This window comes from Esox lucius, chromosome 3 (assembly GCF_011004845.1).
Source record: "Esox lucius isolate fEsoLuc1 chromosome 3, fEsoLuc1.pri, whole genome shotgun sequence".
In the NCBI taxonomy this organism is placed as follows: Eukaryota; Metazoa; Chordata; class Actinopteri; order Esociformes; family Esocidae; genus Esox; species Esox lucius.
The window spans coordinates 34,724,433-34,751,561 of NC_047571.1; the positions used below are offsets into that span (position 1 = coordinate 34,724,433).

Genomic DNA, 27,129 nt, shown 5'->3' on the forward strand with positions numbered 1-27,129 from the left:
CACGCACACACACACAGATATACAGTATACACACACACACACACATATGCACACACACACACACACACACATGCACACACACGAACACAGATATACAGTATACACACACACACACATATGCACACACAAACACACACGCGCACACACACACAGACACAAACACACACACACACACCCACACACACACACATACAGTGGGGAGAAGAAATATTTGATATAGTGCCGATTCTGCAGGTTTTCCTACTTACAAAGCATGTAGAGGTCTGTAATTTTTATCATAGGTACACTTCAACTGTGAGAGACTGAATCCAAAAATCCAGAAAATCACATTGTATGATTTTAAAAAAAAAAGTAGCATTTTATTGCATGACATAAGTATTTGATCACCTACCAACCAGTAAGAATTCTGACTCTCACAGACCTGTTAGTTTTTCTTTAAGAAGCCCTCCTGTTCTCCACTCATTACCTGTATTAACTGCACCTGTTTGAACTCGTTACCTGTAATAAAGACACCTGTCCACACACTCAATCAAACTGACACCAACCTCTCCACAATGGCCAAGACCAGAGAGCTGTGTAAGGACATCAGGGATCAAATTTTAGACCTGCACAAGGCTGGGATGGGCTACAGGACAATAGGCAACCAGCTTGGAGAGAAGGCAACAACTGTTGGCGCAATTATTAGAAAATGGAAGAAGTTCAAGATGACGGTCAATCTCCCTCAGTCTGGGGCTCCATGCAAGATCTCACCTTATAGGGCATCAGTGATCATAAGGAAGGTGAGGGATCAGCCCAGAACTACACGGCAGGACCTGGTCAATGACCTGAAGAGGACCACAGTCTCAAAGAAAACCATTAGTAACACACTGCCGTCATGGATTAAAATCCTGCAGCGCACGCAAGGTCCCCCTGCTCAAGCCAGCGCATGTCCAGGCCCATCTGAAGTTTGCCAATGACCATCTGGATGATCCAGAGGAGGAATGGGAGAAGGTCATGTGGTCTGATGAGACACAAATAGGGCTTTTTGGTCTAAACTCCACTCGCCGTGTTTGGAGGAAGAAGAAGGATGAGTACAACCCCAAGAACACCATCCCAACCGTGAAACATGGAGGTGGAAAAATCTTTTTTTGGGGATGCTTTTCTGCAAAGGGGACAGGACGACTGCACCGTATTGAGGGGAGGATGGATGGAGCCATGTATCGCAAGTTCTTGGCCAACAACCTCCTTCCCTCAGTAAGAGCATTGAAGATGGATCGTGGCTGGGTCTTCCAGCATGACAACGACCCGAAACACACAACCAGGGCAACTAAGGAGTGACTCCGTAAGAAGTATCTCAAGGTCTTGGAGTGGCCTAGCCAGTCTCCAGACCTGAACCCAATAGAAAATCTTTGGAGGGAGCTGAAAGTCTGTATTGCCCAGCGACAGCCCCGAAACCTGAAGGATCTGGAAAAGGTCTGTATGAAGGAGTGGGCCAAAATCTCTGCTGCAGTGTGTGCAAACCTGCTCTTCTGATGTATCAAATACTTATGTGATGCAATAAAATGCTAGTTAATTACTTAAAAATCATACAATGTGATTTTCTGGATTTTTGTTTTAGATTCCGCCACTCACAGTTGAAGTGTACCTATGATATAAATTACAGACCTTTACATGCTTTGTAAGTGGGAAAACCTGCAAAATCGGCAGTGTATCAAATACTTGTTCTCCCCACTGTATGTACAGTATACACACACACATGCACACACACACAGATATACAGTATACACACACACACACACATACACACACACACACACTAACATATTTAATTACCATTAACTACCGAAGACTAACATATTTAATGACCATTAACTACCGAAGACTAACATGTTAATGACCATTAACTACCGAAGACTAACATGTTAATGACCATTAACTACCGAAGACTAACATGTTAATGACCATTAACCACCGAAGACTAACATGTTAATGACCATTAACCACCAAAGTCTAACATGTTAACAGCCACTTGTCACTGAAGACTAACATGTTAATGACACTTTACCACCAAAGACTAAAAGTGTTCCTTTTCTGTCACTGAAATATTTATTTGCTGAAAGAGACCCTATGAATTTAAATTATTAAATAATCTTAACTAACTAAATACTTGCTATACAAAAAACTATAAAAAAAAATTATTTTGTTGAATGTATTTAATTCCGGTAGTGAATTAAAAAATATAACCCCGGAAAAAATTAAGAGACCACTGCACCTTTTTCTTTCCTTTCCAAAAAAGTCGAAAATGAAGGTTTTGAGTGAGGAAGAGAAGGGTTAAAATTAAGAGACCACTGCAAATTGAACACTTCTGTTCCTCACTCGAAACTTTCCTTTCCTACTTTTTTGGAAAGGAAAGAAAAAGGTGCAGTAGTCTCTTAATTTTTTCCGAAGCTGTATTTCTTTCATTTCATTCTTTATTTGACAGGAACGTGTGAAAAGACAGAGATCAGTTTTGGTGAAAAAGGACTCAAACTTATGCTGCCATGTCTATATGTGCCAGACAAAACAGCTCAGACCACTGGATCAACAAATTACAACCAGCAGCTCAGACCACTGGATCAACCAAGTACAACCAGCAGCTCAGACCACTGGATCAACCAAGTACAACCAGCAGCTCAGACCACTGGATCAACCAATTACAACCAGCAGCTCAGACCACTGGATCAACCAAGTACAACCAGCAGCTCAGACCACTGGATCAACCAAGTACAACCAGCAGCTCAGACCACTGGATCAACCAATTACAACCAGCAGCTCAGACCACTGGATCAACCAATTACAACCAGCAGCTCAGACCACTGGATCAACCAATTACAACCAGCAGCTCAGACCACTGGATCAACCAAGTACAACCAGTTTCTCAGTTTATTGGGAAATCATGGCTCTCTCTCCCTCCCCCTTCCATTTCTCTCCCTCCCTCTTTCCCTCACTCCCTTTCTCCCTCTTTACCTCCACCCCCCACCCCCCCTCCCCCCTCCCAGATCTATTTCTGAGCCACTAAAGCTTTATCTGTCAGGTATTGATCTTGGTTCACATTCAGCAGCCGGAGAGGATGAGACACACACACACACACACACTTTACCACCATAATTCTCTGAGGTCCAGACCACAGCAGAAACATTGTCAAAAGACTTCATACAGACTCTCACGTAGGCCACAGCACAAATGACACCCTAGTCACTACACTAGCCCCTGGTGGTCAGAAGCAGGCCACTATACAGGTAGTAGGGTGACATTTGGGAGCCAGGCTGATAGCTGTAAATACAATCACACTGAGACCAACCATCAGCCAAGTCCTGGATGAAATGAAACTAACTGACTCTGTCTTTGTCTCCCGCTCTCCTCTTTGTCTCCTCTCTGCCTCCTTCTCTGTCTCTCTGTCCCTGTCTGCCTCTCTTTCTCTCTGTCTCTCTCTGAACCTCTCCTCTCTCTCTACACATTCTCCCATTAAAAGAGACGGGAGTGGATGAACTCTAAAAGGAGAACAGCAGACAGAACGTGGATTAGTGATGCATAGTAAGGCAGGGGTGGTGTAGAATATAAAACAGGCAATAAATGTGCTTTTATTATGAAGTAATCAGCAACTAATTCTCCTCAGCCAGACTTCACCATAGAGTAAATTCAAGTTATATTACAATGGTTATGTGTAGGTCACAAATAGTTCCCTATGCCCTCTGCAGTGCCCAATTGGCCCTGGTATAAAGTAGTGTACTACCTAGGGAATAAGGGGCCATTTTGGATCCAACGATATATATCACACAGTAAAGATTTCAACTCCACTGAGCACTAACTGCGCATGAAACAAATGCATTTTTTGACAGAAACACCTTTGAAAGGACTCTCAGGGTTAACAAGAAACACATCATTCATTCAGAAAGCATTGAAGGAATTAGACTGCTCAACATGAAGAGGATGGGCTTGTGAGAAAAAAAAAGCTAGCTCATTTTAAGATTGTGTTCATGGAAAAGCAGAAAATTACATTTGCATTGCTAAACTAAAGCTTGGCTAGTAGTCTCTCCTTTCTCTCTCTGTCATCCTGGCAGACTGTTCCAGAGTCCACCCTATACTGAAGAAGACTTCTGGCACGCTGTTAGAGACCACCCTATACTGAAGAAGACTTCTGGCACGCTGTTAGAGACCACCCTATACTGGAGAAGACTTCTGGCACGCTGTTAGAGACCACCCTATACTGAAGAAGACTTCTGGCACGCTGTTAGAGACCACCCTATACTGAAGAAGACTTCTGGCACGCTGTTAGAGACCACCCTATACTGGAGAAGACTTCTGGCACGCTGTTAGAGACCACCCTATACTGGAGAAGACTTCTGGCACGCTGTTAGAGACCACCCTATACTGGAGAAGACTTCTGGCACGCTGTTAGAGACCACCCTATACTGGAGAAGACTTCTGGCACGCTGTTAGAGACCACCCTATACTAGAGAAGACTTCTGGCACGCTGTTAGAGACCACCCTATACTGGAGAAAACACCTGGCACGCTGTTAGAGACCACCCTATACTGAAGAAGACTTCTGGCACGCTGTTAGAGACCACCCTATACTGAAGAAGACTTCTGGCACGCTGTTAGAGACCACCCTATACTGGGGAAGACTTCTGGCACGCTGTTAGAGACCACCCTATACTGGAGAAGACTTCTGGCACGCTGTTAGAGACCACCCTATACTGGAGAAGACTTCTGGCACGCTGTTAGAGACCACCCTATACTGAAGAAGACTTCTGGCACGCTGTTAGAGACCACCCTATACTGGAGAAGACTTCTGGCACGCTGTTAGAGACCACCCTATATTGGAGAAGACTTCTGGCACGCTGTTAGAGACCACCCTATACTGGAGAAGACTTCTGGCACGCTGTTAGAGACCACCCTATACTGGGGAAAACTCCTTGCACACTGTTCCAGACACCACCCTATACTGGGGAAAACTCCTGGCACACTGTTCCAGACACCACCCTATACTGGGGAAAACTCCAGGCACAATGTTCCAGAGACCACCCTATACTGGGGCAAACTCCTGGCACAATGTTCCAGAGACCTCTAAACATCAGTTGACTGTAAAGCTACAGACACCTCTAAACATCAGTTGACTGTAAAGCTACAGACACCTCTAAACATCAGTTGACTGTAAAGCTAAAGACATTTCTGAATACCAGTTGACTGAAAACCTTTCACTAAATAACTATTTATTTTACCAAAGATCCAGAGGTTTCTGACTATTTTTTCAACACTCTTTCCATGCAGTATGCTAGTTAAAGCTGTACTAGTGATGGAGAGAGTTGTCCTGAAAAGAAACACGTCATTAAATCTCAGCTCAGACATGATTAAGATGGAAGTCTAACTCATCCACAAATGAGTTCCTCTATCTCAGCTGAGGCATGACCGAAGTCTAACAAAAGACGCCATATCTTAATTTCACCCAGTTTCTCACAGCACAGAAATAATCCTACAGCAATAGGACAATGTTATGTGGATTTTAATTTGTGTAAATTGAAAACATTAAAAGCCTTTTGGAAACTGAAATAAACTAGGGCTTGGTTTCACAGACTAAAATATCAAAATCAATGATGATTCTCTACAGAGCGTGGTTTTTCTAGTCCAGGACTAGATTTCTGCAACAAATTAAGATTCCTGGTCAAACTAAGACACCACATCAGCACAGGTTTAAGTTTACACAAGACCGTCTAAGAAACCTTAGTGTATTTCTGACAACACACTCCAGCAACAAATAAGCAGGGAATCCAGAATCGTCCAAACAGGTATTTACTAAAGACTGCTGATTGTACAAACCAAACAAGCAGAGTTTGGTTGTAATTCCAGCCATGTCCAGAAGAGGGAGCACTAGCCATACACATACACCTCATGGCTGTCCCTAACACCAGAGATGTGCTCTGCTAACTGACACACACACACACACACACACACATTTGTACAACCACTCTAACCTTTAACCTCAATATAACCATGATCTTGACCCCAAGACCAAAATTAAATACAAAAAAAGTTGGTACGTTGTGTAAAATGGACATAACAGAAAGCAAAGGTGTGCAAATAATTTAAACCCTATATTCAATAGAAAATAGTACAAAGACAACATATCAAATGTTGAATTATTTTTATTGTTCCTTGAAAAATATATGCCCACTTTGAATATGATGCCAGCAACACGTTTCAAAAAGTTGGGACAGGAGGCAAAAGTTGTGTAACACTAAAACAGAACCTGACGGAACATCTCACAACTAATTAGGTTAATATGCAACAGGTCAGTAACATGATTGGATATTAAAATATCATTCCAGAGAGGATGGGCCTATCAGAAGTGAGGATGGGGAGGGGTTCACCCCTCTGTGAAAGACTGCGCAAGCGAATAGTACAACAATGAATATGGGGGTGCATTAGTGCACATGGCATGGGTGACTTGGACATCTATGAACGCAGCACTGATCATGATTGATGATGAGGTTTGGGACCTAACATACAGTTAGGTCCGGAAATAACTGGACACTGACACAGGTTTTGTTATTTTGGCTGTTTACCAAAATATATTCAAGTTACAGTTAAATAATGAATGTGGGCTTAAAGTCTCACAGCTTTCATTTGAGGTTATTCACATACATTTACATTTAAATAATGAAGGGTTTAGGAATTACAGCACTTTAATATTTAGCCCCCCTCTTTTTCAAGGGACCAAAAGTAATTGGGCAATTTACTCAAAAGCTGTTTCATGGACAGGTGTGGGCCATCCTTCATTATTTCTTCATCAATTAAGCAGGTAAAAGGTCTAGAGTTGATTCCAGGTGTGGCATTTGTGTTTGGAAGCTGTTGCTGTGAACCCACAACATGCAGTCAAATAAGCTCTCAATGCAAGTGAAACAGGCCCTCCTTAGGCTGCAAAAAGGAAATTCCATCAGAGAGAAAGCAGGAACATTGTGAGCTCTGCACCACAGAAAGGCCTGGACATCCACAGAAGAGAACAGTGGTCGATGAGCATAGGATCCTTTCTATGGTAAAGAAAAACCCCTTCACAACATCCAGCCAAGTGAAGAACACTCTCCAGGAGGTAGGCATATCATTATCCAAGTCTACCATAAAGAGAAAACTTCACTTCAAATACAGAGGGTTCACCACAAGGTGCAAACCATTCATCAGCCTCAAGAAGAGAAAGGCCAGAGTAGACTTTGCCAAAAAACATCTAAAAAGCCAGCCTAGTTCTGGAACAGCATTCTTTGGACTGATGAAACCTGTACCAGAATGATGGGATGAAAAAAGAGGTTTGGAACAGCTCCTGATTTGAAGCATACCATATCATCTGTAAAACATGGTGGAGGTAGTATTTATGGCAATAAATGTTTATTGATGATGTGACAGAAGACAGAAGGCCTGGCAAAGCATCACAAAGGTGGAAACCCAACGTTTGTCTATGCGTTCCAGACTTCAAGCAGTCATTGTCTGCAAATAATTCTCGACAAAGTATTAAAAACTGACATTTTATTTATGATTGTGTTAATTTGTCCAATTACATTTGTGTCCTGAAATAAGGGGACTGTGTATGAAAATGGTTGCAATTCCTAAATGTTTCATACAATATTTTTGTAAAGCTGAAAGTCTGCACTTCAATTGCATCTTCGTTGTTCCATTTCAAATTCATTGTGGTGGCGTACAGAGATAAAATTATTAAAATTGTGTCAGTGTCCAAATATTTCCAGACCTAATTGTATGCTGCCATCCAGACAATGTCTTTTTCAGGGAAGGCCTTGCTTATTTCAGCAAGACAATCCCAAACCACTTTCTGCACTTATTACAACTGCATGGCTCCGTAGTAAAAGAGTCTGAGTGCTAAACTGGCCTGCCTGCAGTCCAGACCTGCCACACATTGACAACATTTGGCACATTATGAAATGGCGTCAAATTCAAAATGGACATGTATTTTTCCAAAAACAATAACATTTCTCTGGTTCATCATTTGATATATGATATTTCTTTGTACTATATTCAATTACAGTTTTTATGATTGCTAAATAGCATTGTTCAATACTGTGGATACATCTGCAAAACTCTAAATACAGTTATCACAACAACACTTTGTGGCAACCTGTCACGGTGTGTAGAAGGAACCAGGCACAGGGTCTTGTGCTCTGAAGTCAGGTTTATTCCAAACACATAAGGAAAACGCTTTATGCGTAAAATACAAATGATAACTTCCATTGAAAAACAACAACGCTTACATGCATAAAGGAATCAAGTGGTGAAGTCCACATAACAAAACACGTGACATCTAACATTGACGAACACAGAATGAAGGGCAGAGGAGACATATACACACATACTGATGGGATAATGGGAACCAGGTGTAATGATGGGGACAAGACAATTAACAGACCAGGTGTGATGATGGGGACAAGACAATTAACAGACCAGGTGTGATGATGGGGACAAGACAATTAACAGACCAGGTGTGATGATGGGGACAAGACAATTAACAGACCAGGTGTGATGATGGGGACAAGACAATTAACAGACCAGGTGTGATGATGGGGACAAGACAATTAACAGATCAGGTGTGATGATGGGGACAAGACAATTAACAGACCAGGTGTGATGATGGGGACAAGACAATTAACAGACCAGGTGTGCTAATTGGGGCAGTGGCAGCTAGAAGGGCGGTGAAGCCGTGACCGACCGGCTGGAGCCGTGACCGACCAGATGAGGGCACAGGAGGATCGGAAGGCGTGAAACAACCTGTGGATATTTGGACCACACACACGGATCATGTTGTCGATCATGGTCTATCAATGAGAGATGCTGATCTCAGAGTGCAGCCAAATTTGCAACACTCAACTGTGTAATCTATTACAAGAAAAAATACAGAAAATGGTATTGAAGCATATTGCAGCCTTTCTGCTTTATTTTCTTTACTTGCATAACATTCTGTACAGTACAGGTTTGCCACTTTTCATTTGTAAAAATTGTATGTGACAAATTGACACATTTTCAAGTGGTAATTGTTTTTAAAGTTTGTAGGTCATGATACTATGAATGTAAATACAGGGATTGGTAGCTTTTTCTCTAAGTGAATACCAACAAAATATCCTCACATCAGTAGATTTGCCATAGTTTACTATCCTTGTGAAGCCTTCTGGCTCTACTGATATACAAGTAAACTACACAGAACACGGCTGTCCCTAAGACACACACAGTCCTACTAATGACAAGACTGAACGGACCAGGACGGACCAAGGACCAGGACGGACCAAGGACCAGGACGGACCAAGGACCAGGACGGACCAAGGATCAGGACGGACCAAGAACCAGGACAGACCAAGGACGGACCAGAATGGACCAGAGACCAGGACGGACCAAGGACTAGGACGGACCAAGGACAAGGACGGATCAGAACAGACCAAGGACCAGGACGGACAAAGACGGACCCTGGTCTTCTTACAACATGTTTCAGTATCAGCCAGTGGAATAACAACATGCTTCAGTTTCAGCCAGTGGAACAACAACATGCTTCAGTTTCAGCCAGTGGAACAACAACATGCTTCAGTTTCATCATGTTCCAAATTCAAATGAGGTTCTAATGAGGTTTGCGGTGGAAGTTAGGGTTAAGGTTAGAAATAAAGAGTTAGGTTTAGGGTTATGATTTAGGTTTAGACGTTGGGGTTTGAAAAGTTAAGGTAAGATTTAAGGTTAGGGTTAGAGGATAGAGAATATTATGGAAATAAATGTTGGTCCTCACAAATATAGTAAAACAAAAAGCATGTGGGTTGTGTGTTGTGTGTTTGTATGGCTGTGTAGGGCAGGTGTACTGTGTGTGTGTTGTCGTGTGTGTGGGTGGTTGCATGTATGCAGGCCCTGCGTCACGAGGGGGCCATAGGGGGGTTAGTCCCCTCAGTTGTATTTTCTTCCCCCCAGTTTAAGTTTTAAATGCCCAATAGAAAAACCGCCAAAATAAAGATTAGCTACCTTGACATTTTTAAATACCCCCTCAGTCACTCTGTCCAGGCACCAGGCACGTGTGTGTGGCAGGTTGTGTGTGTGTGTGGCAGGTTGTGTGTGTGTGGCAGGTTGTGTGTGTGTGGCAGGTTGTGTGTGTGTGGCAGGTTGTGTGTGTTGTGGCTGGTGTGTGTTGTGCATTGTGTGCGTTGTGTGTGTTTTGGCTGTGGGTGGTGTGTGTTGTGCGTTGTGTGTGTTGTGTATTGTGGCTGTGGGTTGTGTATTGTGGCTGTGTGTTGTGGCTGTGGATTGTGTGTGTTGTGGGTTGTGTCTGTTGTGGGTTGTGTGTGTTGTGGGTTGTGTGTGTTGTGTGTTGTGTGTTGTGGGTTGTGTGTGTTGTGGGTTGTGGGTTGTGTGTTGTGGGTTGTGTGTGGTGTGTGTTGTCTGTTGTGGGTTGTGTGTGTCAGAGCCTGGTGCCTTGGCAGCTTGTTGTCTTTTCTACTTCCACATTTGTGATGTCATCAGACCCCATTCAGCTCAGTACCCAGAACCCATTCAACAGAACCCATTCAGCTCATTAACCAGAACCCATTCAACAGAACCCATTCAGCTCAGTACCCAGAACCCATTCAACAGAACCCATTCAACTCAGTACCCAGAACCCATTCAACATAACCCATTCAGCTCAGTAAGGGATTAAACATCTCAGAGAATCAGTGTTGAAGGATGGGTGGGCTGGTGATGGGTCAGTGATATAGGATGGGTGGGCTGGTGATGGGTCAGTGATATAGGATGGGTGGACTGGTGATGGGTCAGTGATATAGGATGGGTGGACTGGTGATGGGTCAGTGATATAGGATGGGAGGACTGGTGATGGGTCAGTGATATAGGATGGGTGGACTGGTGATGGGTCAGTGATATAGGATGGGTGGACTGGTGATGGGTCTGTGTTGAAGGATGGGTGGACTGGTGATGGGTCAGTGATATAGGATGGGTGGACTGGTGATGGGTCAGTGATATAGGATGGGTGGACTGGTGATGGGTCAGTGATATAGGATGGGTGGACTTGTGATGGGTCAGTGATATAAGATGGGTGGACTGGTGATGGGTCAGTGATATAGGATGGGTGGACTGGTAATGGGTCAGTGATATAGGATGGGTGGACTGGTGATGGCTCTGTTTTGAAGGATGGGTGGACTGGTGATGGGTCAGTGATATAGGATGGGTGGACTGGTGATGGGTCAGTGATATAGGATGGGTGGACTGGTGATGGGTCAGTGATATAGGATGGGTGGACTGGTGATGGGACAGCGATATAGGATGGGTGGACTGGTGATGGGTCTGTTTTGAAGGATGGGTGGACTGGTGATGGGTTAGTGATATAGGATGGGTGGACTGGTGATGGGTCTGTTTTGAAGGATGGGTGGACTGGTGATGGGTCAGTGATATAGGATGGGTGGACTGGTGATGGGTTAGTGATATAGGATGGGTGGACTGGTGATGGGTCAGTGATATAGGATGGGTGGACTGGTGATGGGTCTGTTTTGAAGGATGGGTGGACTTGTGATGGGTCAGTGATATAGGATGGGTGGACTGGTGATGGGACAGCGATATAGGATGGGTGGACTGGTGATGGGTCTGTTTTGAAGGACGGGTGGACTGGTGATGGGTTAGTGATATAGGATGTGTGGACTGGTGATGGGTCTGTTTTGAAGGATGGGTGGACTGGTGATGGGTTAGTGATATAGGATGGGTGGACTGGTGATGGGTCAGTGATATAGGATGGGTGGACTGGTGATGGGTTAGTGATATAGGATGGGTGGACTGGTGATGGGTCTGTTTTGAAGGATGGGTGAACTGGTGATGGGTTAGTGATATAGGATGGGTGGACTGGTGATGGGTCTGTTTTGAAGGATGGGTGGACTGGTGATGGGTCAGCATTATAGGGTTATTAGATTTTTAGATTCAACTTTAATTTAATTGAACAGTACCGAAAAACGAAATGCAGTTAGCATCTAACCAGAAGTGCAAATAGAGGAGGGCAGAAAATGTACAAGTATTTAACAAGTATTAAGTATATGTATATCACCAGTGGAATGTATAGATGTGCAATGAAGGCAAATTGAGCAGGGCAGAACATTTACAATTATTAGGTAGTGTATGTTACAAGTGGGATAATAGTATTTAGTATAGTGTATGTTACAAGTGGGATAATAGTATTTAGTATAGTGTATGTTACAAGTGGCATAATAGTATTTAGTATAGTGTATGTTACAAGTGGGATAATAGTATTTAGTATAGTGTATGTTACAAGTGGGATAATAGTATTTAGTATAGTGTATGTTACAAGTGGGATAATAGTATTTAGTATAGTGTATGTTACAAGTGGGATAATAGTATTTAGTATAGTGTATGTTACAAGTGGCATAATAGTATTTAGTATAGTGTATGTTACAAGTGGGATAATCGTATTTAGTATAGTGTATGTTACAAGTGGGATAATAGTATTTAGTATAGTGTATGTTACAAGTGGGATAATAGTATTTAGTATAGTGTATGTTACAAGTGGGATAATAGTATTTAGTATAGTGTATGTTACAAGTGGGATAATAGTATTTAGTATAGTGTATGTTACAAGTGGGATAATAGTATTTAGTATAGTGTATGTTACAAGTGGGATAATAGTATTTAGTATAGTGTATGTTACAAGTGGGATAATAGTATTTAGTATAGTGTATGTTACAAGTGGGATAATAGTATTTAGTATAGTGTATGTTACAAGTGGGATAATAGTATTTAGTATAGTGTATGTACCAAGTGGGATAATAGTATTTAGTATAGTGTATGTTACAAGTGGGATAATAGTTGTTTGGGTACAAATGCCAGTTTCTAAAAAGGGCATTCTAGACGTCCAATCGAGGCAAATAAAGGAGTGATGTAGTAGGGTAGCATGAGCAGCCGGATTGCAAAGATAGCAGCTCTAAGATCCGTGACAAGAGACGTGTGTGTAACAACAATAAAATGCAAGCACAATTTATTGATACTGCAGCGCTGATATACAGTCTTTAGTGAATACGTTTTAACCTTTCAGTAAATAATCGTTTTAAAGCTTATAAATAAGGGAATTAAGGAGCCAAATGAACAGCTCATTTCACCTATGTGATTTGTTTCCAAACGTTCACCAGGAACAGCAGCTGAAAAAGAGCCATTCGTTCGCAAATGACCCATCGCTAGCAGCATCAAAAAATGCATTGAAAGATTCAGGAGACCGGCGCCCTACATGTGCACATAGCTTCGTTACAGTCGATTAGTGTACGTAGCTAAGTGTTGAAGTAAAACACCTCAAATTAATTGTTGGGTACAGTAGTGCATTGATTAGCGTACCGTTCACCGTAGCACCACTTCACCAGCCGGCTACTTGTGCGCTGTCGGCAAGGAGTTGGTTTACAGTCGAGCTTGTTAATCATTCCCCGCATGACATACGTGATGGATCAGGACATGATTAACATACAGGATATTGTCTGTGTACTTCAGACTATAATCCATTTTTTTAAAGCGACCTGTAATAAGATTCTCAGCAATGTCTAATCTACCATATTCCTCCTTGTTATTCTGGTTTAATTCCAACAGTCAAAGTATACCAGCGTTATTTTAGCAAATTATTTTACATCGTTTTTTTAATTATTCATTATATATCAAAATATTTTTTAATAGTACCTTTAAACATAAAGAGTGAAACAGCTTTGTAAAGCATCTCTTGCTACACAAAATGTACAAGAAAAAAGACTAGTTGTTTTATTATAACTGCTACTTCAAGTTGTTTGAGAGAGTAATGTGCAAGACATTCAAGAGGTGTCTGGCTAAAGAAATGTAGTTGATGCAGTACCAGGGACCTGGCACTCAGAAGCCGTTGATGCAGTACCAGGGACCTGGCACTCAGAAGCCGTTGATGCAGTACCAGGGACCTGGCACTCAGAAGCCGTTGATGCAGTACCAGGGACCTGGCACTCAGAAGCCGTTGATGCAGTACCAGGGACCTGGCACTCAGAAGCAGTTGATGCAGTACCAGGGACCTGGCACTCAGAAGCCGTTGATGCAGTACCAGGGACCTGGCACTCAGAAGCAGTTGATGCAGTACCAGGGACCTGGCACTCAGAAGCAGTTGATGCAGTACCAGGGACCTGGCACTCAGAAGCAGTTGATGCAGTACCAGGGACCTGCACATCAAGGACCAATTACCTCGTAACATAAAGGCTGTTGACCCCTGACCCAGCACATCAAGGACCATATACCTCGTAACATAGAGGCTGTTGACCCCTGACCCAGCACATCAAGGACCAATTACCTCGTAACATAAAGGCTGTTGACCCCTGACCCAGCACCTCAAGGACCATATACCTCGTAACATAAAGGCTGTTGACCCCTTACCCAGCACATCAAGGACCAATGACCTTGTTGTAACATAGAAGCTGTTGACCCTTGACCCAGCACATCAAGGACAAATCACCTTGTTGTAACACAAAAGTTGTTGACCCCTGACCCAGCACATCAAGGACCAATCACCTCATTGTAACACAAAAGCTGTTGACCCCTGACCCAGCGTATCAAGGACCAATCACATCGTAACATAAAGGCTGTTGACACCTGACCCAGCACATCAAGGACCAATCACCTCGTTGTAACATAAAAGCAGTTGACCCTTGACCCAGCACTTCAAGGCAGTGGAGCCGTCTAAGACCTCTACACCAGATGGGTAGAAGAAGAGCCTGAAGACGACGAAAGGCCCCTCCAGCCTGTTTTTCCTGTCACCACATGTCAAGCACCAATCAGGAAACCATAGGAATACTAACCAGCCAATGACAGGCTACGCAGAGAGCCTGCCGTCCATGCTACACCTGTCAGCATGGGATAAATATGATTTGGTTCGTTTGAACAGATTCTTTTGTTTGCAGGGAACAGGACAGCGAGTCGTCATGGTTATCCAGATGGCCACACACATATATATATATATATAAAACAATGAAAACAACCACCTTACAGAGACTGTTCTCCTCCCCAGGGATTTCAAAGACAAATCAGGTGCATGTGAAGGAGAGGAGAGGAGGAGAGGAGGAGGAGAGAACTGTTCCGTCCATCAGGGGGGCTTGCAGCTGCACCCCAAAACAACAGGCTGCTTCCACCTGCAGTCAGAAAGCAACCAAATCAGAATATCGAAACAACAGGCTTCTTCCACCTGCAGTCAGAAACCAACCAAATCAGAACATCGAAACAACAGGTTGCTTCCACCTGCAGTCAGAAACCAACCAAATCAGAACATCAAAATAACAGGTGGCTTCCACCTGCAGTCAGAAACCAACCTAATCTGAACATCAGACAGACAGAAAATGAAAACTCTAACTAAACCAAACAGTGTGACTGGAAATATTAACTACCAATGAGAAAAAGTGAGTAATTTCACCAAACAACAAAAAACTAAACAATGGAATGACCAGAGCAATGAACCAGAGACAAAAGACCACCGGACTGATGAACTGTCTTGGTTGCAGGCCTGGACGGAGAAACGTTCAGTGTTTCTCCCATAATGAACACAAGAATGTACCAGAATGTACTTTGGCCAGAGGCTGTGTTTGACCGTTTCACTCCACAGTGAGACAACAAACTCCGGCAGGCTTCAGAACACAGTATTCTAGTTCCCCAGCAGCAGCCATGCTGAGGTCTGTTTGCCCAAAATTAGTTCTAAAACCACCAGCACCTAAGACTATCACAGGGATTTTACTGGCCCATTAGGGACAGAGAATCAAAGAGACAGAGAGTCTGGCATACTAACTTGCTGACTGGTTGAATGACTGTCTGACTGTCTGGCAACTGGATAGAAATAGTGCTGACAACTTTAAAGCATAAACAACAATGTGTTAGCAGCCTTCAGTTTAAATGATTCGCCCACACAATGCCATGTCTAGACTCCAACATGACCATGAGGACAGGGTCAGGGAGGATTGTGGGTTTAATCCTGTGGAGACCCACCTGGGTACAGCCACCTGGGTACAGCCACCTGGGTACAGCCACCTGGGCGTCCTGGGGTACCCTATTCCCTCCAGACCAGGGCGTGAATATACATAGGGTGTTTTTGGGAGCTGATGCACAGTAGTGCCCAACAGTGAACAGGCTGGTTTTCTGGAGTCAGATCTGTGTGTTTCTGAGTCACTGGGAACTAAAGGCCACAACAGGTCAGTGGTGAATGATGCCCTGACTGTGTTAAAGATACTTTCTCAGATGTTTGGAGCTCTGCTTTAATGTCAGTATGTCGTCTGTGTTTTGATAGGAGCTCTGCTTTAATGTCAGTATGTCGTCTGTGTTTTGGTTGGAGCTCTGCTTTAATGTCAGTATGTCATCTGTGTTTTGGTAGGAGCTCTGCTTTAATGTCAGTGTGTCTTCTGTGTTTTGGTAGAAGCTCTGCTTTAATGTCCGTATGTCATCTGTGTTTTGATAGGAGCTCTGCTTTAATGTCAGTATGTCGTCTGTGTTTTGGTTGGAGCTCTGCTTTAATGTCAGTATGTCATCTGTGTTTTGGTAGGAGCTCTGCTTTAATGTCAGTGTGTCTTCTGTGTTTTGGTAGAAGCTCTGCTTTAATGTCCGTATGTCATCTGTGTTTTGATAGGAGCTCTGCTTTAATGTCAGTATGTTGTCTATGTTTTGGTAGGTGCTCTGCTGCTGCTGACAGATTTCTGTCACATCACTCAGAGAGAACATCTGTTAGGGATTTCTACTGAACATGTGAGGAGACCTAAGTACTGAGTGGAGAGCGTTCCATTTGCTCTAAAAACTAAATAGAAATGTGCTCAGGCTGTACAGTTTCTCAGTTGTTGACAAATAGCTGATCATCCTGTTGTTGCAGGAAATAATACCATGTATAAACCCTTACAAAAAGAGCCTTTCGTTATTTTAGCCAATCATCTTCCACAACTCATTAACCGTGTGTTCTGTGCACAGAGGCACCAATCGCTACCCTGTAACAGTCACGTCCCAGCTGAGGTGACTCGCTAGTACTGACTCAGTAGTCCTGACTCGGTAGTACTGACTCGGTAGTATTGACTCAGTAGTACTGACTCAGTAGTCCTGACTCAGTAGTCCTGACTCTGTAGTCCTGACTCGGTAGTCCTGACTCAGTAGTACTGACTCAGTAGTCCAGACTCTGTAGTACTGACTCGGGAGTACTGACTCGGTAGTCCTGACTCAGGAGTACTGACTCGGTAGTCCTGACTCAGTAGTACTTACTCAGTAGTCCTGACTCTGTAGTACTGACTCTGTAGTACTGACTCTGTAGTTAAAAAAGCAGTTTTACTCCATTTTTTAAGACAAACGGTGTTGTTGGCTATTAGTGCCTGGCTCGGGCCAGGCTGGATGGAATAAGTGCTCCATCATAGGATCTAATGAAAGAAATGCTTCTCCGTGAAGCCACACGTGTTACCCTCCACCAGACTGACACAGTGCCTCCCTAAAGATGTTCCAGGCTCGTATGTGCTCATCAGCCTGGGGTGCGAGGTCAGGGGTTAATGTTGCAGGCATTAACATGTTCACGTGTGAGGATTAGGAGGTCACTGCATGGTCGGATTATCTGTCATCTTTAACACTTGACTGTCAAACAGGATGGGATGACAGAACACACACAGACCCAAATCCTTCCTGCAATCAAAGGCAAGCCTAACCCAATCACAACAGCCCGTTATCAGAACCACAGACTCAGATCCATTTGTCAAACTAAATGGGCACCCTATTCCCTATGTAGTGAACACTCCTTTAGACTGAGACCCATGATGTAGTGAACACTACTTTAGACTGAGGCCCATGATGTAGTGCACACTACTTTAGACTGAGACCCATGATGTAGTGCACACTACTTTAGACTGAGGCCCATGATGTAGTGCACACTACTTTAGACTGAGGCCCATGATGTAGTGCATTAACTACGGAGTAGGGTGACATTTTGGACATTATCCTGATGAGGAGGTAGCATTTCCTAGAAGATAAAAACATTCAAACATACTGTACATTATTTGACAAAACAATTCCTGACACAGGTTGAAAGAAGATTCACTTGAGATCCACTGGATAGCCACTGGAGATACACTGGAGATAAACAGGAGAAACTGGAGAAACGCTGGGCATAAACTGGAGATACGCTGGGCATAATCTGGAGATATGCTGGGGATACACTGGAGTTACATTGGAGATAAGATGGACATAAATTGGAGTTACACTGGAGATACGCTGGGTTTACACTGGAGTTACACTGGAGATACGCTGGGGGTACACTGGAGAAACGCTGGGGGTACACTGGAGATACGCTGGGGATATGCTGGAGATACGCTGGGGGTACACTGGAGATACGCTGGGGATACACTGGAGTTACATTGGAGACAAGCTGGACAGAAACTGGAATTACACTGGAGATATGCTGGGGGTCACTGGAGTTACACTGGAGATACGCTGGGGATTCACTGGAGTTACACTGGAGATACACTGGGGATATGCTGGAGATATGCAGGGGATATGCTGCAGATACACTGGACATAAACTGGAGATACACTGGGGATATGCTGGGGATACACTGGACAAAAAATGGAGTTACACTGCAGATACGCTGGGGATATGCTAGAGATAGACTGGACATAAACTGGAGATACGCTGGGGATATGCTAGAGATAGACTGGACATAAACTGGAGATACGCTGGGGATATGCTAGAGCTAGACTGGACATAAACTGGAGATATGCTGGGGATATGCTAGAGATAGACTGGACATAAACTGGAGATACACTGGAGATACGCTGGGGATATGCTAGAGATAGACAGGACATAAACTGGAGATACGCTGGGGATATGCTAGAGATAGACTGGACATAAACTGGAGATAAGCTGGGGATACACTGGGGATAGACTGGACATAAACTTGAGATACGTTGGGGATATGCTGGGGATATGCTGGGGATACACTGGAGATAAACTAGAGATATACTGGAGATATGCTGGGGATACACTGGACATAAACTGGAGATAAACTAGAGATATACTGGAGAGCCACAGGAAATACATTGCATTTATAATCAAAGGATAACAGAAAACAGTTTTATAACTTAGTCACAGTGATGTAGGGTCATGTTTAGATGTCCAGTCTTAGGTTGTTATGACATAGAACACCCTGCTGGCCAGATTCCTCAGATGGTTTACAGCCATGTTGAAGAAATAAATTAAATATGAAAGGTTTATCCATGGCCGGCAGCTAGCTACATCAAAAATGGAGTTGTATACCTTACACAAACACTCACAAACCATTCAAACAGAATTACATTCAGACATAATCAGATTCACACACACAAACACAGACTTCTTAAGTTACAAGAAAATGCTCGTCAAACCACAGGCTGTTCTTATCAGGACTGTGGTGAACAGCACCATCTAACAGACTGTTAACTTTGAAGACCACCCGATTATTGACAGACAACAGTTAAAACATACCCATTAATAAAAACCAAGCAAATCAGTGAATCCACAGCATCAACTTAATTTTAACAAAACATTTACTGGACATGAATGAATGCAATTGTAACAGTGTAATCATATAAGCATGTAATAGGTGAGGATGTGATAGTGTGTGGGCTGAACCCAGGATCCTCACAGTGCCTGTGAAGCGGTGGTGGCCATCACTCTATCTGAGAGGAAATTAACACATTACAAAGACAGTCAGCTAAACTCACCTCATCCTGAAGAATGTCACATAAACCAATGAAATAAAAGAGGAAATCTGGGTTTGGAAGAGTGCTTTCCAAATCCCTGGACACTGTTTTAACACCGCTTTAACATGTATCTAAACCTGTAGTACTGACACAGGAAACTGTCTCTAAACCTGTAGTACTAACACAGGAAACTGTATCTAAATCTGTAGCAATAACACAAGAAACTGTATCTAAATCTGTAGCAATAACACAAGAAACTGTATCTAAATCTGTAGTACTAACACAGAAGATTATCTCTAAATCTGTAGTACTGACACAGGAAACTGTCTCTAAACCTGTAGTACTAACACAGGAAACTGTATCTAAATCTGTAGCAATAACACAAGAAACTGTATCTAAATCTGTAGCAATAACACAAGAAACTGTATCTAAATCTGTAGCAATAACACAAGAAACTGTATCTAAATCTGTAGCAATAACACAAGAAACTGTATCTAAATCTGTAGTACTAACACAGAAGATTATCTCTAAATCTGTAGTACTGACACAAGAAACTGCATCAAAATCTGTAGTCCTAACACAGAAGATTGTCTCTAAACCTGTAGTACTGACACAGCAGATTGTCTCTAAACCTGTAGTACTAACACAGCAGATTGTCTCTAAACCTGTAGTACTAACACAGGAAACTGTCTCTAAACCTGTAGTACTAACACAGCAGATTTTCTCTAAACCTGTAGTACTAACACAGGAAACTGTCTCTAAACCTGTAGTACTAACACAGAAGATTGTCTCTGAAACCTGTAGTACTGACACAGAAGATTGTCTCTAAACCTGTAGTACTGACACAGAAGATTGTCTCTAAACCTGTAGTACTGACACAGAAGATTGTCTCTAAACCTGTAGTACTGACACAGAAGATTGTCTCTAAACCTGTAGTACTGACACAAGAAACTGTATCTAAATCTGTAGAACTAACATAGGCAACCATCTCTAAACCTGTAGTACTAACACAGGAAACTGTATCTAAATCTGTAGCAATAACACAAGAAACTGTATCTAAATCTGTAGCAATAACACAAGAAACTGTATCTAAATCTGTAGTACTAACACAGAAGATTATCTCTAAATCTGTAGTACTGACACAAGAAACTGCATCAAAATCTGTAGTCCTAACACAGAAGATTGTCTCTAAACCTGTAGTACTGACACAGCAGATTGTCTCTAAACCTGTAGTACTAACACAGCAGATTGTCTCTAAACCTGTAGTACTAACACAGGAAACTGTCTCTAAACCTGTAGTACTAACACAGCAGATTTTCTCTAAACCTGTAGTACTAACACAGGAAACTGTCTCTAAACCTGTAGTACTAACACAGAAGATTGTCTCTGAAACCTGTAGTACTGACACAGAAGATTGTCTCTAAACCTGTAGTACTGACACAGAAGATTGTCTCTAAACCTGTAGTACTGACACAGAAGATTGTCTCTAAACCTGTAGTACTGACACAAGAAACTGTATCTAAATCTGTAGAACTAACATAGGCAACCATCTCTAAACCTGTAGTACTAACACAGGAAACTGTATCTAAATCTGTAGCAATAACACAAGAAACTGTATCTAAATCTGTAGCAATAACACAAGAAACTGTATCTAAATCTGTAGTACTAACACAGAAGATTATCTCTAAATCTGTAGTACTGACACAAGAAACTGCATCAAAATCTGTAGTCCTAACACAGAAGATTGTCTCTAAACCTGTAGTACTGACACAGCAGATTGTCTCTAAACCTGTAGTACTAACACAGCAGATTGTCTCTAAACCTGTAGTACTAACACAGGAAACTGTCTCTAAACCTGTAGTACTAACACAGCAGATTTTCTCTAAACCTGTAGTACTAACACAGGAAACTGTCTCTAAACCTGTAGTACTAACACAGAAGATTGTCTCTGAAACCTGTAGTACTGACACAGAAGATTGTCTCTAAACCTGTAGTACTGACACAGAAGATTGTCTCTAAACCTGTAGTACTGACACAGAAGATTGTCTCTAAACCTGTAGTACTGACACAAGAAACTGTATCTAAATCTGTAGAACTAACATAGGCAACCATCTCTAAACCTGTAGTACTAACACAGGAAACTGTATCTAAATCTGTAGCAATAACACAAGAAACTGCATCTAAATCTGTAGCAATAACACAAGAAACTGTATCTAAATCTGTAGTACTAACACAGAAGATTATCTCTAAATCTGTAGTACTGACACAAGAAACTGCATCAAAATCTGTAGTCCTAACACAGAAGATTGTCTCTAAACCTGTAGTACTGACACAGCAGATTGTCTCTAAACCTGTAGTACTAACACAGCAGATTGTCTCTAAACCTGTAGTACTAACACAGGAAACTGTCTCTAAACCTGTAGTACTAACACAGCAGATTTTCTCTAAACCTGTAGTACTAACACAGGAAACTGTCTCTAAACCTGTAGTACTAACACAGAAGATTGTCTCTGAAACCTGTAGTACTGACACAGAAGATTGTCTCTAAACCTGTAGTACTGACACAGAAGATTGTCTCTAAACCTGTAGTACTGACACAGAAGATTGTCTCTAAACCTGTAGTACTGACACAGAAGATTGTCTCTAAACCTGTAGTACTGACACAGAAGATTGTCTCTAAACCTGTAGTACTGACACAAGAAACTGTATCTAAATCTGTAGAACTAACATAGGCAACCATCTCTAAACCTGTAGTACTGACACAGAAGATTGTCTCTAAACCTGTAGTACTGACACAGAAGATTGTCTCTAAACCTGTAGTACTGACACAGAAGATTGTCTCTAAACCTGTAGTACTGACACAGAAGATTGTCTCTAAACCTGTAGTACTGACACAGAAGATTGTCTCTAAACCTGTAGTACTGACACAGAAGATTGTCTCTAAACCTGTAGTACTGACACAGGCAACTGTCCAATAGAAAGGCACTATTTAGTGACTAGGGTGTGGTGTGATATTTGGAAAAATAACAGAAGATTTGAAAAGTATTATTCACCACAGACTGTTTGGATCAGGGTTCTGGACTACTCAGTGGCCTACACATTTTGTCTCTCCACACACACACACACACCCGCACACACACACACACACACACACACCTGTTTTCAGTTCTTTACAGCTGATCTCTTTCCAATTAAAACATAAGCTAATAAACAGAATCCACAGAATCCACAAGCTAATAAACAGAATCCACATCTCTGCGCACGCACACACACACACACACACACAGACAAACACACATAACTTTCCCAATTAGGAAACTGAACACCAAGCGGTGGGGGATTCAGGGAGTGGCAGATGCTGTGACCACACACACACACACACACACACACACACACACACAGACACTATTAGGATGTCTGTAGTGTGTATAAAAGCATACCCAGCGTATCTTCTCTGTCCAAATATCAATGGCCTCATTGTTCAGCTTACTCTGCACTAGCTATCTGACTGTTACACAGCTGATGGCTGAGGTGTGCCATTATTAAAACCATTACCGTGTGTTTTGAGCGGTGGGGGGTCAACAACCAGCAGAAAGTTCCTTTTTATAAATAAAATATAAAAAGATACTTTCATTGTTAGGAACATACAGTCTCAGTTATGATAAATACTTATTTGATAAATACTTATTAAAACGTGAATTTGAGCTCAAATGCCCATATTCATTGATGTCTGTTTGGGACTTCGTTCAACTTTAGGTTAAAGTAGCAATAAAAGCGGTCTTTCCACTAGTCTGTTCCTGTACACTGGCAGGAATTCAGACACACCACGCATGGATAGGCCTATAAACAAGATAAATGTTACCGTTTGACACTGTGTAGCCAGTAATGCTCCGCATTCATTCCTCGGTACATTGTAATCGATTGGACGTTTACCCATCCGACAACTACAGTTGGGGCCAAAAACAGGACAGAAACGGAGCAGCGAACAGCTCCAAACAGAACATGAGCCTCCAACTGAACAAAACAAGGTTTCGGCAAAATATTAAAAACTCACATTACTCGATGTAAGCTTGTTCTGATATACAAGTAATGAAAAGGGTACGTTAATCTATTTAGGCGTGATTTAACGAAGAAATCAAGACTTACCTTTCCTATCCAGGCCATCCTAAACGTCTATTCAGACAATGGTTCTGGCCGTGTGGAGCTTGTTGGGCTTCGTGGCGAGGAACCGAAAACACCGTTCTGACGTTTGATGTTGTTTAGATGAGCGTCTATAGAGGCGCGCGACAACGCATATTGGGTTGTTTACCGCACGGGGACCTTTTCTCCTCCACATAAATATTGTAGCGAACCGTTATTCGTGTACTTCGCCTTCTCCATGGATCCTAGATTGACGTGTGCTGCTAGTGGACGGTGGAAGCGGCGCCCCGCCTTCTCGTGGTCACGTGACCCAGTGGAATCTGTAATTTTTTATTCGTTCTTTGCAGCGGATCTGTCCTGTTGCAACACAGTGACGTGTTTGGATGAAGTAGTATAGAAAACTGAATAGAATGTAATAGAATATTTGGCATAACCATTCAGGCTTTGGGTTCTGTGGGAGACATTGGGGTCAGTGGGAGACACTGGAGTCAATGGGAGACACTGGGGTCAGCGCAGTGGGCGACACCAGCATGTCAGAGAGAAATCCTGTTGATATTCAGTGTCTCTAACACTGTGTATTTGTTTGTTTCTGTGTGTGTGTGTGTGTGTGTGTATGAGAGAGAGAAAGAGAAATTGGCTTGAGATACTCTTCATCTGCATGTGAAATTATTTCACTCTACAATTTAGATTTCCATCCATCTCTGGTCACCTCCTGGGATGGTCAACTCCTGGGATGGTCTCCTCCTGGGATGGTCTCCTCCTGGGATGGTCTCCTCCTGGGATGGTCTCCTCCTGGGATGGTCTCCTCCTGGGATGGTCTCCTCCTGGGATGGCCTTTAATCCCAGGACGTGATAGGTTTAAAGAAAATTCAGACACAAAGTCCAGCACATCTATAAATAGTTCAGTTCATATTATTGTTATGTATTTTATATTTGATGTACTTTTCAGCCGGAATTGATTTATTCCATTAATACATTTATTCATTAGGTCGTTGGTGATTCTAAGGCTGAGTCTAGAGGTATTCCACTACCTAGCTCTTGGCTCTGTCATTCATGTATTCTTTTATTTATTCATTTATTTACTTACTATTTTATTAAGTGATTTATTCATTCAGTCGCTGTTCTATTTCCACAGTCCTGGGGTTTGCTGATCTGGTTCTGTGTCAGGTCTGGTGCTCAGGTTGTGGGACTTTGAGACAGGCTCTGTAAATCGCTGAGGGATGGAACCTCCCTTGTACTGAAATCCTTCTCCTGTGATGACAAACTCACACACTGAGACTGGGACACGCTGACTGATAAACAGACAATACCTTGGGTGGAGGTTCCCTGGTAAAAAAGTCCTTTTGTAGCTGATGGTAATTTAATATCCTTACAGCGGAGCCACTGGACTTTATCAGAGATTATCTTACTCAAAGAAAAGTACCATGACGTGATACTCTTGTACAGAGAGATACTCCACACAAGGAAATAAACTTTGTATAGGAAGACAGACAATCTGTACATAAAGATAGATACTCTACAGCAAAGACAGAGATACTCTGCACAATGAGATACTCTACAGGAAGGAGTACTTCATAAAGGAAGACGATGCTCTACAGGAAGAGGGATGCTCTACAGGAAGAGAGATACCCTACAGGAAGAGAGATACTCTACAGGAAGAGAGATACTCTACAGGAAGAGAGATACTCTACAGGAAGGAGTACTTCATAAAGGAAGACAATGCTCTAGAGTTAAGAAGATACTCTGCAGGAAGATGGAAGCCTTGTAGAGGACAGATACTCTACAGGAAAGACAGAGACACTCTACAGGAAGAGAGATACTCTACAGGAAGAGAGATACTCTACAGGAAGAGAGAAACACTAAAGGAAGAGAGATACACTAAAGGAAGAGAGATACTCTACAAGAAGATGGAAGCTTTGTAGAGGACAGATACTCTACAGGAAAGACAGAGACACTCTACAGGAAGAGAGATACTCTACAGGAAGAGAGATACTCTACAGGAAGAGAGAAACACTAAAGGAAGAGAGATACACTAAAGGAAGAGAGATACTCTACAAGAAGATGGAAGCTTTGTAGAGGACAGATACTCTACAGAAAAGACAGAGACACTCTACAGGAAGAGAGATACTCTACAGGAAGATTGATGCTCTCTGACTTTCAGCTCCCTCCAAAGATTTTCTGTTGGGTTCAGGTCTGGAGACTGGCTAGGCCACTCCAAGACCTTGAGATGCTTTTTACGTAGCCACTCCTTAGTTGCCCTGGCTGTGTGTTTCGGGTCGTTGTCATGCTGGAAGACCCAACCACGACCCTTGTTCTCCCCACTGTACGTGGATGGGGTCAGGTAAGCTGCAAGTGTTATGAACCTCAATGTTGTGGTACAGCGACATCTCCATGAAAACCCAGAATTAACCTTACATGACCCCTCGTCAGGTGTTTGCCAGAAGTCACACAGTTCATTCTTTACCATTTCAATGATTATAGAAATCAGAATTATTAAATCAATAATTGGCAACATTCAAACTTAACTTAAATTACTTTCTAATCACTTGAGTGCTTCCTAACAATCGCTGAGTTCATTCTGAGAAGCACAATGCCTGTATGTGTTTGATTGTGTTGGTGTAAAAAGATCTGTTTTTGTTTGATTGTGTTGGTGTGAAAATATCTGTTTTTGTTTGATTGTGTTGGTGTAAAAATATCTGTTTTTGTTTGATTGTGTTGGTGTGAAAATATCTGTTTTTGTTTCATTGTGTTGGTGTGAAAATATCTGTTTTTGTTTGATTGTGTTGGTGGACTGTATTGTGTCACTGCATCACTGACTGGCCTGTCAGAGCGAGAAACTTTCTATTTCAGTTGAGATTTTCCTTCATCCTTGGCAGTCCAGTCAAATGTATGAACCTTGCTGCCCTCTAGCAGATTTACAAAACACTGTAAGAATGAAAAGAATTGCAGAATGATCTTAACCTTTATTTGACCTTGTAAGTTGACTGAGAACAATGTAATATACAGAAGCAAACTAGGAGCAATTAATGTTAACTATCTTGCTCAAGAAGAGAACAGCAGATTTTTCACTTTGTCAGCTCATGGATTTAATTTCAGTTCTTGATGCTCTGACCACAATGCTACCTGCAATAAAATACAGTATGTCATGGCTTCAATGTGATTAGCTCTGCAAACAACTCTACTGCACAAGCCATTAAAGACTCAAAACCAATTAAGACATTCACTTTACAAATATAACAAGTGATTATGGAAAAAAGTGCCAAATGAATATT

General features: G+C 42.3%; 1 protein-coding gene across 3 annotated transcripts in view; it reads right to left on the reverse strand.

Annotated features, from left to right (window-relative positions):
• The window catches only part of st6galnac3 (ST6 (alpha-N-acetyl-neuraminyl-2,3-beta-galactosyl-1,3)-N-acetylgalactosaminide alpha-2,6-sialyltransferase 3), a 68,738-nt gene extending 44,599 nt beyond the window's left edge, over positions 1-24,139 (reverse strand). The window contains exon 1 of one of the 3 annotated variants that reach the window (XM_029119162.2): positions 23,864-24,139. In XM_029119162.2, the coding sequence (XP_028974995.1) occupies positions 23,864-23,881 (18 nt within the window). In that variant the 5' untranslated portion in view covers positions 23,882-24,139. Of the gene's footprint in view, positions 1-13,367; positions 13,439-23,863 lie in introns of those variants that run through there. The other 2 variants (XM_029119161.2, XM_029119163.2) reach the window with 2 other exon arrangements.
• Positions 24,140-27,129: the final 2,990 nt, after the last annotated feature.